Source organism: Pholis gunnellus (assembly GCF_910591455.1).
Source record: "Pholis gunnellus genome assembly, chromosome: 2".
Taxonomy (NCBI): Eukaryota; Metazoa; Chordata; class Actinopteri; order Perciformes; family Pholidae; genus Pholis; species Pholis gunnellus.
In genome coordinates this window covers 14797940-14811293 of record NC_136536.1, presented here as the reverse complement: position 1 = coordinate 14811293, position 13354 = coordinate 14797940, and the positions used below count along the sequence as shown (strand labels likewise).

Genomic DNA, 13354 nt, shown 5'->3' with positions numbered 1-13354 from the left:
TGGTCTTCATTTATGATGAGTTTTTAAAGATGGGTGATTATAAAACAAAAAGAAACCTGTGGCAGATTTTAGTTGACCATCTTGGGACAGAAGACAAATATGAGATTTTTAACCCGTAATCTGTTTCTTATTGTACCGGTTAATGTTTATAAAGATGAAGATCATGGTGAATGAGTGGGAATAGGTCCAAAGTAAACGATGTTGAGGAATCCAGATATTGTGGTGTTTTGCAGGAGAGATGAAGCTGATGACACAACGGGTAATGTGACGTCTTCTTCTTCCCTGACAACATTTCAGAGTAGATGGAGATGGATGTGTGAGTGCACAGTTGACTGTGATTGAGAGCTGCAGACAGCTCAAGACAGTCAAAGTGTTTGCTGTATCAGATAGTAATAACAGAAGTGAACGGATGAATGAGGATAAGGAGTCTAATGTATTGAATTCGTTAACAAAATCACATTAACTCCACTCTTGTGCGCTCTGACTTCTTTTCACTCGTTTCCTCTAAAGTTAATCTGTCTGTGGTTAATTCCTCTTCAGGAAAATAAACGTTGACCTTGGACACACAGCTTCCTCCTATGGCAAAGACACATCTATACATGCATCTATACATACATGCATGCCATTGAGAAAGCATTAAGAGAGAATTTGGATTATGTTCTAAGTGTCCCAGCATGCACTGTGCAAACTGCATGAAAACCCTGTGCATACAGTAGGTGGCCAATCAGTTACCGGACATTAACACAGAAACATTTGGAGAAGTTTTGGGGTTGTGGGAGGAACAAAGGCGGATGTAAACTGAACGAAAGAACAAAGGACGTTGGATTCAGACCGTGTGAAAAGAGCAATCGTCATTCTGTTTCTGCTGTGCTGCGCTGAATAGCATTTATTTTCTTTTGTTTATATATGTATATTATTTTGATTCTGGAGCTTGACATTTTGCCACTCTTTTGCTATTTGTCTCTTCTTTTTGAATTTTTCAATCAGAAATACTGAGAAAATTCAATTAAACTCTGCAAACCAACAAAAATAGAAAATAAACCATTTAATGATTTAAAATGAAATCAAAGAAAAATACTTTAAATGATTTTAGCTCAGAAATACATACAAAGATCTTTCAAAAATAATCGTACATGCATAAATACCATAGTGTTCATTTATCTCTATATTTCATAATTGAAATCACAGAAAGAAATCTAATAAAAATACTCAAAATCTTTTACTGTTTGGATGCAAATAAAATCTTAAAAAAAAAAATGATGTAATCCTTAATTCTACAGAGTTAATGGTAGCTATAAGATGGATTCACAAGACGTATTGTGTAAGAGGATTAACAGCGAGTATCACATCTTGCTACAGTATGAGGTCTCCAAGCTTCCCCTATGCGTCATCAGAGTGAGTACACTCATTTATTTGGCAGACTTATTAAAAAGCATGGAGAGTAAAACCACATGAGCTCATCAGTGGGACGGGATCTCCTGTAATGGAGTCTGCCGAGGAATTACAAAGCAACACCACACGTCACACTGAGGATGTAAAGATGATCCATCTGAGAGGCTCTACATTTCGACCTCAGTGAAGTCCCAAATTTAAGCAGGAGAATTAGCTATTTCTTGTGTATTTATGGCTGTAATATGAGGTGTTTGATGATGCATTGAATGGCAAAAGGCTCACTGTGATCATGAGAGTGTTGGTGTTTTACTAATGTTGTGGATGAAGCATCAATGAGCCTCCAGCTTGACCTACTTTGACAAATAAATATAGGATCCTTATCCATCCTTTCTGCACCGTGATGTGTTGTAGTATGTCGCCAAAAACACAAGTCCTACATGTTCAGTTTCCCTGCACCCTCCACCCAAAAAGACGATGCATTAAGCCCCTGCATCTCTGGTTGATCTGTGGCTCTGTGTGTAATCTTGTCAACAGATCAGAGACGTAGGGACTGAGCACAAAGCAGGGCTAGGCCATCCTCCTCCTAATGAGATTGGCCACCATCACTAGATGTGCTACTGCGATTAGCCTGCTTGGAAGCATTCAAGGATTTAGACCCGAAACACCCTGCCCCAGGCAATTAGCACTACATGCTTAGGCAGAGTGACGTGAGCTAAGTGCTCAGTATCTCAACACAGAACTGGACTCTGACATGGTGCAAGTGAGGCAGTATGAAAGGGAAAGTGGGATTTCCTTTTTTTGATGCATCGATTATACAATATCTACATTTAAAAAGTGATTGGAGTCAATGATTAGAGTTGTTTTCTTTTATATTTGTGCGGCTGTTAAAATATGACAACAGACTCATTAGAAAAAACGAAAAACAAGTATATTAATGCCTGTAAGGTTGAACTTAGTTTAAAACAGGAAACAAAGCCAGAGTGAAACTTCATGTAATCACTGTTTCTGTTGTCACCTTCATTCACATGTCACACTTTTCCTGCTTCAGAGATCCCAGTCTGTCAATCCTTTAGCTGCCCGCTGAGCCTGTTTGACCCTGATGTCACTGATGTCTGATCCAACTTCTCTTAAACCTGCTCCTCCTACAATAAACGTGCAGAGAAAGTTAGAAACACGCGGGAACAATATGTGCAAAGTTTACAAAAGGCTTTTTTTAAATACAGTAATTCACCTCTAGTTCATCAGATTTCACTTGATAAACTAGAATTACCGCCTTGTGGTTGAATGCCAATGTCAAGTTTACATGGCATGTCAGTCCAAAATGTCATCACTTCATCACTTCATCATTTTATCCTATTAGACATTTGTGTTAAATTGTCATAAGCATTGAATTTTAATTCTTGAGTTATGGCCAAAAACATGCTTTTCTAAACACTAAATCGGTTCAACCTTGAGTCCAGGTAGACGTTTGTACAATTTGAAGAAATTCCCTCTCTTGATGTTTTTGCTTTCATTTCATCGTGCAGCTGCCTTTACAAAGTAAGCACTGTTGCATGCAGCATGCATTCACTTGGGACATATACTTAGTCATAACAGTGCAGCTTCAACTTTGACCCTCTTGCTCATATCTCCGCTGCATAGAGGGTTGTGGATCAGAATGTCCAGAAATACATACTGCTTACATACTGCAAAATGTGACCGGATGCAGGAGGACATCCTGCTATTTTTAGCATGCTGCATTTTAAATAGTATGTATTGGGACATACTAAATCGTTTTCTGGCATATTAATATGGTAGTATGGGTATTGGATTGCACAAATGGTGTTTACGAGAACACGTCGGACGGACGTACAGATGGACGGACAAACCAAAAACATAATCCCTTTGGCCATGGTTGTTGCCGGCGCGGAGGCATAAAAAGCTTTATGGCGTGATGATGTAGATGACTGTGCATTCAAACAGCTGCAGCTGATGTAGATCATTTTAGCCATAATCATCACGACACATTAAACACAAAAAATTAGAAGATTAATAACATCAATTCAACAAATCTATGAATAGCAGATATTTCTATCGAAACATGTGTGTAGTCACAAAACAATTACAAATTAATATTATCTCCAAATATTAAAGCCATAAAGAATTTTTGCATTAAATGTAAAAGTAAAATTGCATGTTCCTGATTAATTTGCCAGTTTGTGCAGCAGCGTGTTGAAGAATATCTAAACGCAGACAAGAATCTACTGTAGATGTCTTGTATCTGCCACAGGGTTTATTTTCTGCAATAATCCAAAATCCAATGAAAATAAAAATCACAAATGATGCTAACTTACCAGGTTGGCCTACAAAAATACCTCATCCCTGCAGCACTCTATTACAGGCTACATTAAAATAGGTTTTAACGAGTCTATTCAGGACCAGGACACTGGTATCAAACTATCCAAACATCCATCCAGAACTTTACCTCCATCAAATACAAAGGTTTTAAACATTCAGCAACCAAAACTGATTTATGCTTTGATCACACCTCTAAAATGTCAAATGTCAAAAGAACGTAAAGTAAAAGATAAATTAAAACGCTTCACTAAAAAGCAATGGGACATGAAAGGTAATAAATTAAACCAAACAACATTTTGTAAACACCCTGCTGGTTTCTGATGTGCTTTTTTTGGGGGGGGGGGGGGGGGAATATACATCAGCAATATAGTATGTCAATGAATGTCCTCTAACACGCAGGGCGGTAGCAGCCCTCAAGACCAGGCCCACTGACCTCCACCCATCAGTGTCACAGGGCTGACCTGCTCACCGATCAGCTGCTCCAATCGTGCAACAACAAGCTTAATGCACGTAACATCCCACCTACTGTCTTAAAAGTGTCTGCTCTGGCTGAAAGAAAACACTAATATGTTATTTAGATAGTTTCAGTTATGTTGGATGTAACTTGGGAAACATAGTTAGGTCATGTTATTGCTGAGACCCCACTAAACAGCAAAGAGCACCGTCAGTTGCTTTATTTAGCAGGCACCACACCACCTGGGATTTAAACGTCTTAACTATAAGACGTTTAGGAGAGGTTAATGCCTCCCTGCTTTGTCCACGTGACTGACACTGAAGTTAAAAGTCCGACAGGACATACAGCATGGATCAAATGTATGCACACTGCCTGCAAACCACACATTGATATAAATGGACGTCTTGCTCCCAGTCAAGTCTAAATGTTTCAAAATGGTTACCCCAACAAATATATGAGGCTCTATGATGACAGGAAATACAGTTTATATTGTTTTCCTAATGTGCACATACCACAGCCGTAGAAACAGTTATATATAGAGTTATATAGTGTACTTTCACACCCATAGACTCATTTTGTACATATGTATATGGACAAATCTTCTCAATGACTGATGAGATCAGTCATTGAGAAGATTCTCACTGAGTCCAAGTATGTGGGTGAGTTTATTTTTCTCCTTTTCTTTACATCATTCACTATTGCCCTTGTTTCGATAATTGGATTGACTGGCCAATCAGGAAGAGGCACCTTCTAAGTCCGGGGTTTAAGCAGAGGGAATTAAAGGGAGGATATCTGCTGGACAGAGCTGCTGAATTGATTTGAACTTTTGGACAGTCTCTCTGATCACCTTATCGAAAGAGGCCAAGAAAGCTCAAGCACCTCCCTCTCAATCCCCTATCCTCTCGGAAATCGCCTCTCAGCACGATTAGTGTTGCACCAGATTCTCTGCTCTACAGCTCACAGTGAACCGTCAAAATTTCCATCCTTGAGGATCTTGAGTTTCTGGAGGAAGAAGCCATGGGTGCGGGAGCAAGCGCCGAGGACAAAAAGTCTAAGGAGTTGGAAAAGCAACTCCAAGAAGATGCTGATAAGGACTCTAAAACAGTCAAGCTATTACTGCTTGGTAAGTGCACTTATGAATAGGCTTGTTGGAAGTTGTGTGTTTTGTCCCAGACTGGAAGTGATGCAAAGTGCTCAGACTGAAGGGGCTTCACTTCAATACATTCAGTGCTTAATTAATTCTGATTTTTAACTTTTTTCTCTCTTTTTTAACAAAGCGTTCTGTCTGCAAAGTAGAACAGTAGTCTTGCAGTCAGCCAACAACCAGCAGGTGTAACTGATAAATTATAAAATGCAATTCATAATAATGTATTCATAAGCTAATGATAATTCACTCTAAGTTTATTGACTCATTTGCTGCATATTCTTCAAATCTGGGATAAGAGCCATCTGAGGTGCTTCAAACTTCTCTGAGACAAATGTTCACTGCTTAGTTAGATGTAAGATAAAGTATGCTCAGAGGATTTGTTTCTGAATTAAACTCTACATTAGTTTATTAAAAAAAAAGGGGAGGACTGTTTAAGCTTGAGAGGTAATTATGAGGGAGATATGAGAGAGACGTTTGCAGGATGAGCAGCTAACACAAAGATCTGAGATGAAACTCAATACAGCACTTTGGAATAATTTAGACACCAGATTTCAAAGTATACTAAAAACTAAACATTAGGAATTGACTTTCACGTTAACTACTTATGTTTATACTTATAATATAAATACTGTAGAGACTTGAGAACTTGGTCAGCTGTTTTTAAGTTGTGTTTTTACTATTATGGTGAGCTTCTTTTAAGAATTTGCAGAACCTACATGTTCTTCTTTTTAAATATTCAACAAATACATACAATTTAAAAAAAAGTAGAAGCAAAAGGTACTTAGATTTTTACCCCCTGCGTCTACAAATCAAGAACAGCTATTAGGACATTGGTGCTTAAAACCATCATAGCCTTTGGTCTAAATGAATCACAGGCCAGCTGTGATATGTCAATCCGATTAGCTAACTGGTTTAGCGCAGATCCACTTGGTGAAGTCTTTGTTGATCCCTCAACCTGCACAATATAAAAAGTGTTTTATTGCCACCAATGTTATATAAATGATGAAAGTCGAGGACACAGTGTTAAACAAACATGATTAAAAAAACAGTAGTAGAAAAAATATTGGTGGTTTTATTTTCACAACATTGCATTATTCTTTCAGAAAGTAATCTGTGCGTCTGAAACACTATTCAGAGACTTAATATTTACTTCCTTTAGATTCACAGAGGAGCTGCTTCTCCAGCAGTATAGTGTTAGAGGTCAGACAGTAGGAACTGAGTAGATAAAGATTACAAGAGTGTCATCTGCTGGGCTCTGATGGACATTGAGAATGGACCCAGAAAAAGCTGTTTTTATTTACGTTTGCTGTTAGTCCCTTGTGTGACGGTGTGCTAACAAGTGAAATATTTACAAGTGAAGATTTCTTAATAAACTTGAATATTTACGATACATAAAAATAGCTTTTGCAAAGAGCTTCATCAAGAGGGTATAACAAAGAAACCTAAATATAGTTAGTTACTTGGAACTGAGAAAAAGTGTGTCTGCAAAATCTGCACCCTTTTTAGTTAATTAACTAAAGCCCAGATTTAATGTCACTGCAAAGCCTAACGGCACATTCCCTAATGAACACAAGGTGAAAGAATGACTCAGAGAGGATAAAGGCGCTCTTAACTAAATCGTCACAGCTGATGAAAACCAGTCTTATACTGTCACAGTGTCGCCTTTACTACCTGATCACAAAGATCAGGGAGTAAATGACTGCCAGTGGGGTAAAATAGTTTTTCCCTGAAAGGTTCGGATGTGGTATTGAGCTCAACGTGGCTTCGGTGAGAGCAGAGAGCCAGCTTAGGTTGCTCTGTGATACGAGATAGCTTACAGTGCTGCAGAGAGCCTGATCTGCCTGCAATCTTTAGCTCGCACACCCAACTGTGACTTGAATTGTACATAACTGCACAGTTTACATTATGCATCAATGTACAATGTATGCACAAGCTACATTTCACTACATGTTTCCTGTCCTCTCTGGATTGCCTCATTCAGTTTCAGTGTGATTTGCTTAAGTTTAGAGATGTCTGCCAACACACTGGAGCTTAGTGGCATTTGTTACAGAATGAGTGTTCAGTGTACAAAAATCTTCTGATAATCTGACACGAATTGCTTACAGAAGACCAATTTAGACTACATTATAGCTTAGCCAGACAAAAAAGGCAAGAGCTTTGTTTTTGTGCGGCAAGGAGATTATGTTGTTCTTGTTGGCGGAGCCTTTAGCCAGTTTAGTGTCCTGTTTTAAACCGTCACAAGGCATCACATGAAACTGGGAGCCAGAACACTTCAGACAACTTCATGATCACCATCATTTCACAGACCAGCTGAAAAGATCAGCAATGAATGCACACATAAAAAAATCTGTCCTCTCCACTCCCTCCGACAACATTGTCTTGTCTTGCTTTTATCCCCTTAAACTGCATTTTTCTCAACCGTAGCTGATTTTGTTTGTTAAATGCGCTACAAATATATTTTGTCTGTTTGCTCTGCCGAACGTGCATGTTATAGAGCATCTTTCTGTGCCTGTTTTTTATCAATTGTATGAGTTTTGCATTACTTTTTTACATTTGGCTCAGACAAGGGAAAGAGTTTTTAAAGCGAACTCAGGCCCACGTAAAGGTCTACTTTAAATGAATGGTCTAATAATGACACACATATATTTGCATGGAGATAGACCGGGGACCTTTAATACAAAAACAGATATTTGTGAAACTGTTCATAATGGATTTTCTTGAAGAGCATTGTCATGATTTCCATAAAGATATGTGTTACTTATGGGTTTCTCCAGTATAACTATTTGCATTGTACAAACTGAATGTCATTGAGTTTTGCTCCCATGTGATGAAGGCAGATATCTGCAAACTACAGAAAATCATCCTGAAACTAAAAACAGATAGATAGCACTTTCGGTCAAAGTCACAGCATTTTTGTCTACTCTGGGCAGACTGCTTCTTTAAATTGCGTGCATCGTCAAAGCACATTCATAGCTGTATACGGCTTACAGTGTGTTTCGACTCAATGGCAACGATAAACACAGCAGCTATGTGTGTTGTTGCTAATCTTTTCACTCTCTTACAGGTGCTGGTGAGTCAGGGAAAAGCACCATTGTAAAGCAAATGAAGTAAGTATTTAAATAATTGATACAATCTGTTTTTGTGTAATCCACACCATGTCAGTGTCTAGCAATGAAAGTGTTTTCAATCTCATCGGTCAGGCATACAGCCAGCAGGCCAAAGCTCCCTCATCTCTGACTGTTTTACTTGCAGTGAAGCCTTTAAACAAAAGGTCAATAGGGCAAACATCCGCTTACTCTGATTTGTCAGCACTTGTTTTGTGCTGTTAGCTTCACTCTGGCAATGAGAGCTGAGTGAGGTCAGAAACACACCACGGGGTGGCGCTGTGAGAACAAGCGCCAGTGGATGTCCAGTGGGTTGTTTCTATATTGCAGGACTTTTACATGTGGAAATCCAAACCAATCATACATCTGCAAGATCCTGGTATTTATATTAAATGAAGGTTTTTAATACAACATTTCTTTTATATATTAGGGATATATAAATGACCAACCAGCTAAGCCTAGCAGAGGATTATTGTTACAAATGTCGGCCTATGCTACTACACACTTTCATCTGTGTACAGGATTCTGCATCAAGGTGGTTACACAAAAGAGGAACAGATGGAGTTCAGAGCAGTCGTCTACGGCAACATCCTGCAGTCTACTCTGGCTATCATCAGAGGCATGGAGGTTCTGGGCATTGATTTTGCCTCGCCTGCTACACAGGTCTCATATGACACTTCAAAGATGTAGACCTGATTAACTTGCAGAGTTAATCATTACCACTGACATAAAATCGTACTATGAAGTAGTTAAAGTACTGTGACGGTGCTGATGGATCTTTCTGTGTGCTTTTCAACCACAGGAGTTGGCACAGAAGCTGCAGAACTTGTCAGACTCCATTGAAGAAGGCACAATGCCTACTGAGCTGTCTGATGTCATCATGAAGCTGTGGAAAGACAGTAGTGTGCAGGCCGGCTTCGACAGAGCTGCTGAGTACCAACTGAACGACTCTGCTGGCTAGTGAGTTCATGTCTACTCCTGGGATTAACACAGTTAAGGGATTACATGTAAAACGGAAGAGGCAGCTGGTTTAATGCTGATAGATAAAGGTGATTTTGTTTGTCTGAGGCCTGACTTCTGTACGGTTTGTTCTGCCATCATCAGCTACCTCAATGAAATGGACCGAATCTCCAAGCCAGATTACCTCCCCACTGAGCAGGACGTGCTGCGGTCTCGAGTCAAAACAACTGGTATCATTGAAGAACAGTTTGCCTGCAAAGAGTTGTACTTCAGGTGAGTCACAACGGGGCACTAAACTAAAGTCTGTGACGCCTGCAAAAAACGACCGCACCGAGATATCTGGGACTAAGTTTGTTTATGACTTTCTGTGTGGTGAACAGGATGTTCGATGTGGGTGGCCAGAGGTCAGAGAGAAAGAAGTGGATCCACTGTTTCGAGGGTGTGACCTGCATCATCTTTTGCGGAGCTCTCAGTGCATACGACATGGTGCTGGTCGAGGACGACGAAGTGGTGAGTTGAGACTCCACTACCAGGTCGTAAAGCATGAGACGACAGACAGGTCGGCTAGTAAACTTAACCTGTTTGTCTCTGACCTTTTCAGAACCGCATGCACGAGTCCCTCCATCTCTTCAACAGTATCTGCAACCACAGATTCTTTGCACTGACCTCCATCGTGCTTTTCCTCAACAAGAAGGATCTCTTTGAAGAAAAGATCAAGAAAGTCCACCTGAGCATCTGCTTCCCAGACTATGATGGTAAGACAGACCTACAGACTGATGCTGCGTCAATGGTTTGTCAGCCATACCTGCTGCAAACTGTGCTATGACAGAGCAAAGCTTGTCGTAGCAGTGAGGATATCAGGCTAGATGAACAGGGAAACTAAATCTGTCAGGCATGCAGTTAGAGTGGATCACAGTCTGCTGCCAACAATTAATCCTTCATCTTCGATTGAGACTGTAACAGGAGAATGTGTGATAAGCAAACCAATCGGTAAAAATGATAAAGGAAAACTAAATTGATCAAGTAAGGAATATTGAGATTATAACTGCAGACAGTGAGAGCTTCAGTGTTGCTCCCTCACTTAAATTATGTGATGCAAGCAATTATATCAAACTCATGTCATGTCAGCTGACCGACACAGAGATGCAGAGTGCTTGATGTAAAGATCAGGGTACTTTTGTTCTTTTTCACAACAAAACTCATAAATTCTCATAAATCCGATCCCATGTTCACACCCTTCATCTCTCTTTAGGCTGCAACTCGTACGAGGACGCCAGCAACTACATCAAGTTGCAGTTCCTGGAACTGAACATGAAGAAGGGTGTGAAAGAAATCTACTGCCACCTGACCTGTGCCACGGACACAAGGAACGTTGAGATTGTGTTCAACGCTGTGACAGACATCATCATCAAAGAAAACCTTAAAAGTTGCGGTCTCTTCTAAGCAGCTCGAGAGTGAAAAGAGGTGAGCAGTGACCACATCACGTCTCTCCCAGGGACTAAGTTGATACAGAGTAATAGGGTCCAGATGAGGCAGACCCCAGATGATTCAATTTAACCCTCATACAGCGAATCATATCATGCAGTCCTGTGTTGCCAAGCAACAACTTCTGACCATGACATGAACCAACACGAACCAGACAATTTAGCAACTTTGCAACCTAATTATATACTGTAGCTATGAATGGAGCAAAATGCATACCATTTAACGACGGATCCAAGAGTTTTACAAATGATTTAAGGTGATTTCAACATGTATGAGATTCATTTTGTTGTTTTTGCTCTTCTTTGCAGAACTCCCTTTCCCACCTGAACCCCTCACGTATTGGCATTAACTGTGTAGCGTTGGAGCGCAGAAGATCGTGTTTGTTGTGTTCACGCCATCGCTTCCAAGCCAAGTCCCGGTCCTTGACTGCTCCTAGCACATTACCTTCTCCAATAGTACATCCCTGCAACATAATGCATAATGCATAATGAAACAATCATCAAGTCACCATATTGTTGTTGTGGACATACAGCTTTCTACAAGGTTTTCTGAAGTACAGTATTTTTCTCACACCAGACGCTGCTGGTTTAAAGGTATGAAGATGAAGTAGTTGCTCATCCGATCCTCGTCGCTTCCTTTTGACTAACGCTACTGTGTTTTGAGTTGAATTTATAATTAAGACCAATATAATAATAATAAGATATAATCTCTGTAAAAAAAAAAAATATTAAACAATAAAATCGGGGGGAAATATTAATATTTTGAATAGCAACATTCCAACCTTGTTTTTGTTTTTGAGTACAGTAGTCTCTGTGGTCTTGATATTTAAACTGTAAAAAGTTGCAGAGTAAATATCTCAGATATTCCCAGTGCTTGCAGTATATCCAGATGACAAACCAAATTGTACATGTATCTAATCTAAATAGTGTTAATGTATTCAATTCATTTGACAAGTTAATGTGATAAATAAATTGCAGAAGGTCAAACACGGTAGAGAAACTTTGTACATAAGAGTAGGTAATTCAATATATTTTGAAAGATACATCTATATGAGAGAGCGTGAAACACTAGAAGGATAATGCTTTATTATGAAAAGGGAATGAAAATCTACTGAGTTTGTCCTTTCTTATGAAATTTAGAGGCATGAAATAAAGATGCATTAACATCACTTGTGTCTCTGTTTCTTTGCAGCATAATCAAACTGTCAGTCACTGAATAATGTATATCGAATTAGAGAAACAGAGCTGTCAACACTGATGAAAGGCTCAAGGGACGATGCCGCTGTTCCCTCTAGTCAGACGGGAAATGGCAGCGTATTGAAGTTCATTAACAATAAACCTACTGAGAGAGGAAAACTAATTAAAGCAGGAATTAATCTGCACTTTGAGATTTAATGGAAGATTGTGCTGGGACAAATTCATGAAATTTGAGGACAAAACTGAGTGCAATCAGTGTCTGGAGCTCACAAGATTAACTACTTTGTTAGATTTGAGTGACCAGTCGAGCTTCTTTTGCTCCCAAATTTAATGTTGCATATTCTCAGTTTTGTATTTTAATTCAAACTCCAGTAGTGCAAAATCTGTTAGATCTGTCCAGCTTCTTACCAGTGTGGTTTATTAGTATTTCCATCCATCCATCAACATTTTAACTGTGAAAAGATGCAGTGCTACCCTTGCAGGAAGACATGGACATGTACTGCTCAGGCCTTTTAGCCAGAAATTACATTTTGAAACTCAAGCAACCACGAAAACAAATGGAGAATTTAGATTTTTCTAATTGTCAACAAATCCCATGAAAACCAAAAACAATCAATTTATCCAACGATTATTCCTCAAGCCATGAAACTCCAATATTGTCTGAAAACTATTGCTCCTAAAACAAAGTTTATTTTGATTCAATCTCACATACATTGTCCTGCAGCCAGAAATAGCACACCAAACATGTAGTAATCTGCAGCCGAAAACATCCTCCCAACAACTTTTCACTCCTGTTTGAGTAACATTTGCTCAGAACTACAGTACCTTGCTGTTTTAGGAAATGTCGGAACCTTTTTAAAGAATAAACTGTACATGTGTGACCTGTTTTTAAAGATGTACATCTTCAGTAGGAACTAATGGGCTGAGAGAAGGACTGACACACTGTTTCAGTCTTTTTATGGGATTTGTTGAGAAAAAGAAACATAGAATATAATCAGCCTCATTTTTTAAACTGAAACTGAAACAAATTGAGGATTTGGGGCTCAAAACGTATGTTGCGCTAAAGAATCTGTCCCTTCACGTTCTCATGTTGACTTGGAGATTGAAAGCAGTTTGAGTATACGCTGCGATAACTCATGTCATTAATCCGTTGCGATGGAGCGTTATTCTACAGAGACAACATACAAGGTGGGACAATGAGGACATATTGGAGGGCTGTGGTGTGTGCAGCCGCTGGAACAAACTGAGTCCTCAGCTCAAGCATACAGATGTGTCTAAA

General features: G+C 39.3%; 1 protein-coding gene across 1 annotated transcript; it reads left to right on the top strand.

Annotated features, from left to right (window-relative positions):
- Positions 1-5200: 5200 nt before the first annotated feature.
- On the top strand, positions 5201-10837 carry gnat2 (guanine nucleotide binding protein (G protein), alpha transducing activity polypeptide 2; the record flags this gene model as incomplete). The annotated part of the gene is made up of 8 exons (XM_079181028.1): positions 5201-5306; positions 8395-8437; positions 8956-9097; positions 9237-9394; positions 9539-9667; positions 9775-9904; positions 9996-10149; positions 10647-10837. The coding sequence occupies 8 exons, from the start codon at positions 5201-5203 to the stop codon at positions 10835-10837; spliced, it is 1053 nt and encodes a 350-aa protein (XP_079037154.1).
- Between the last annotated feature and the right edge of the window lie 2517 nt (positions 10838-13354).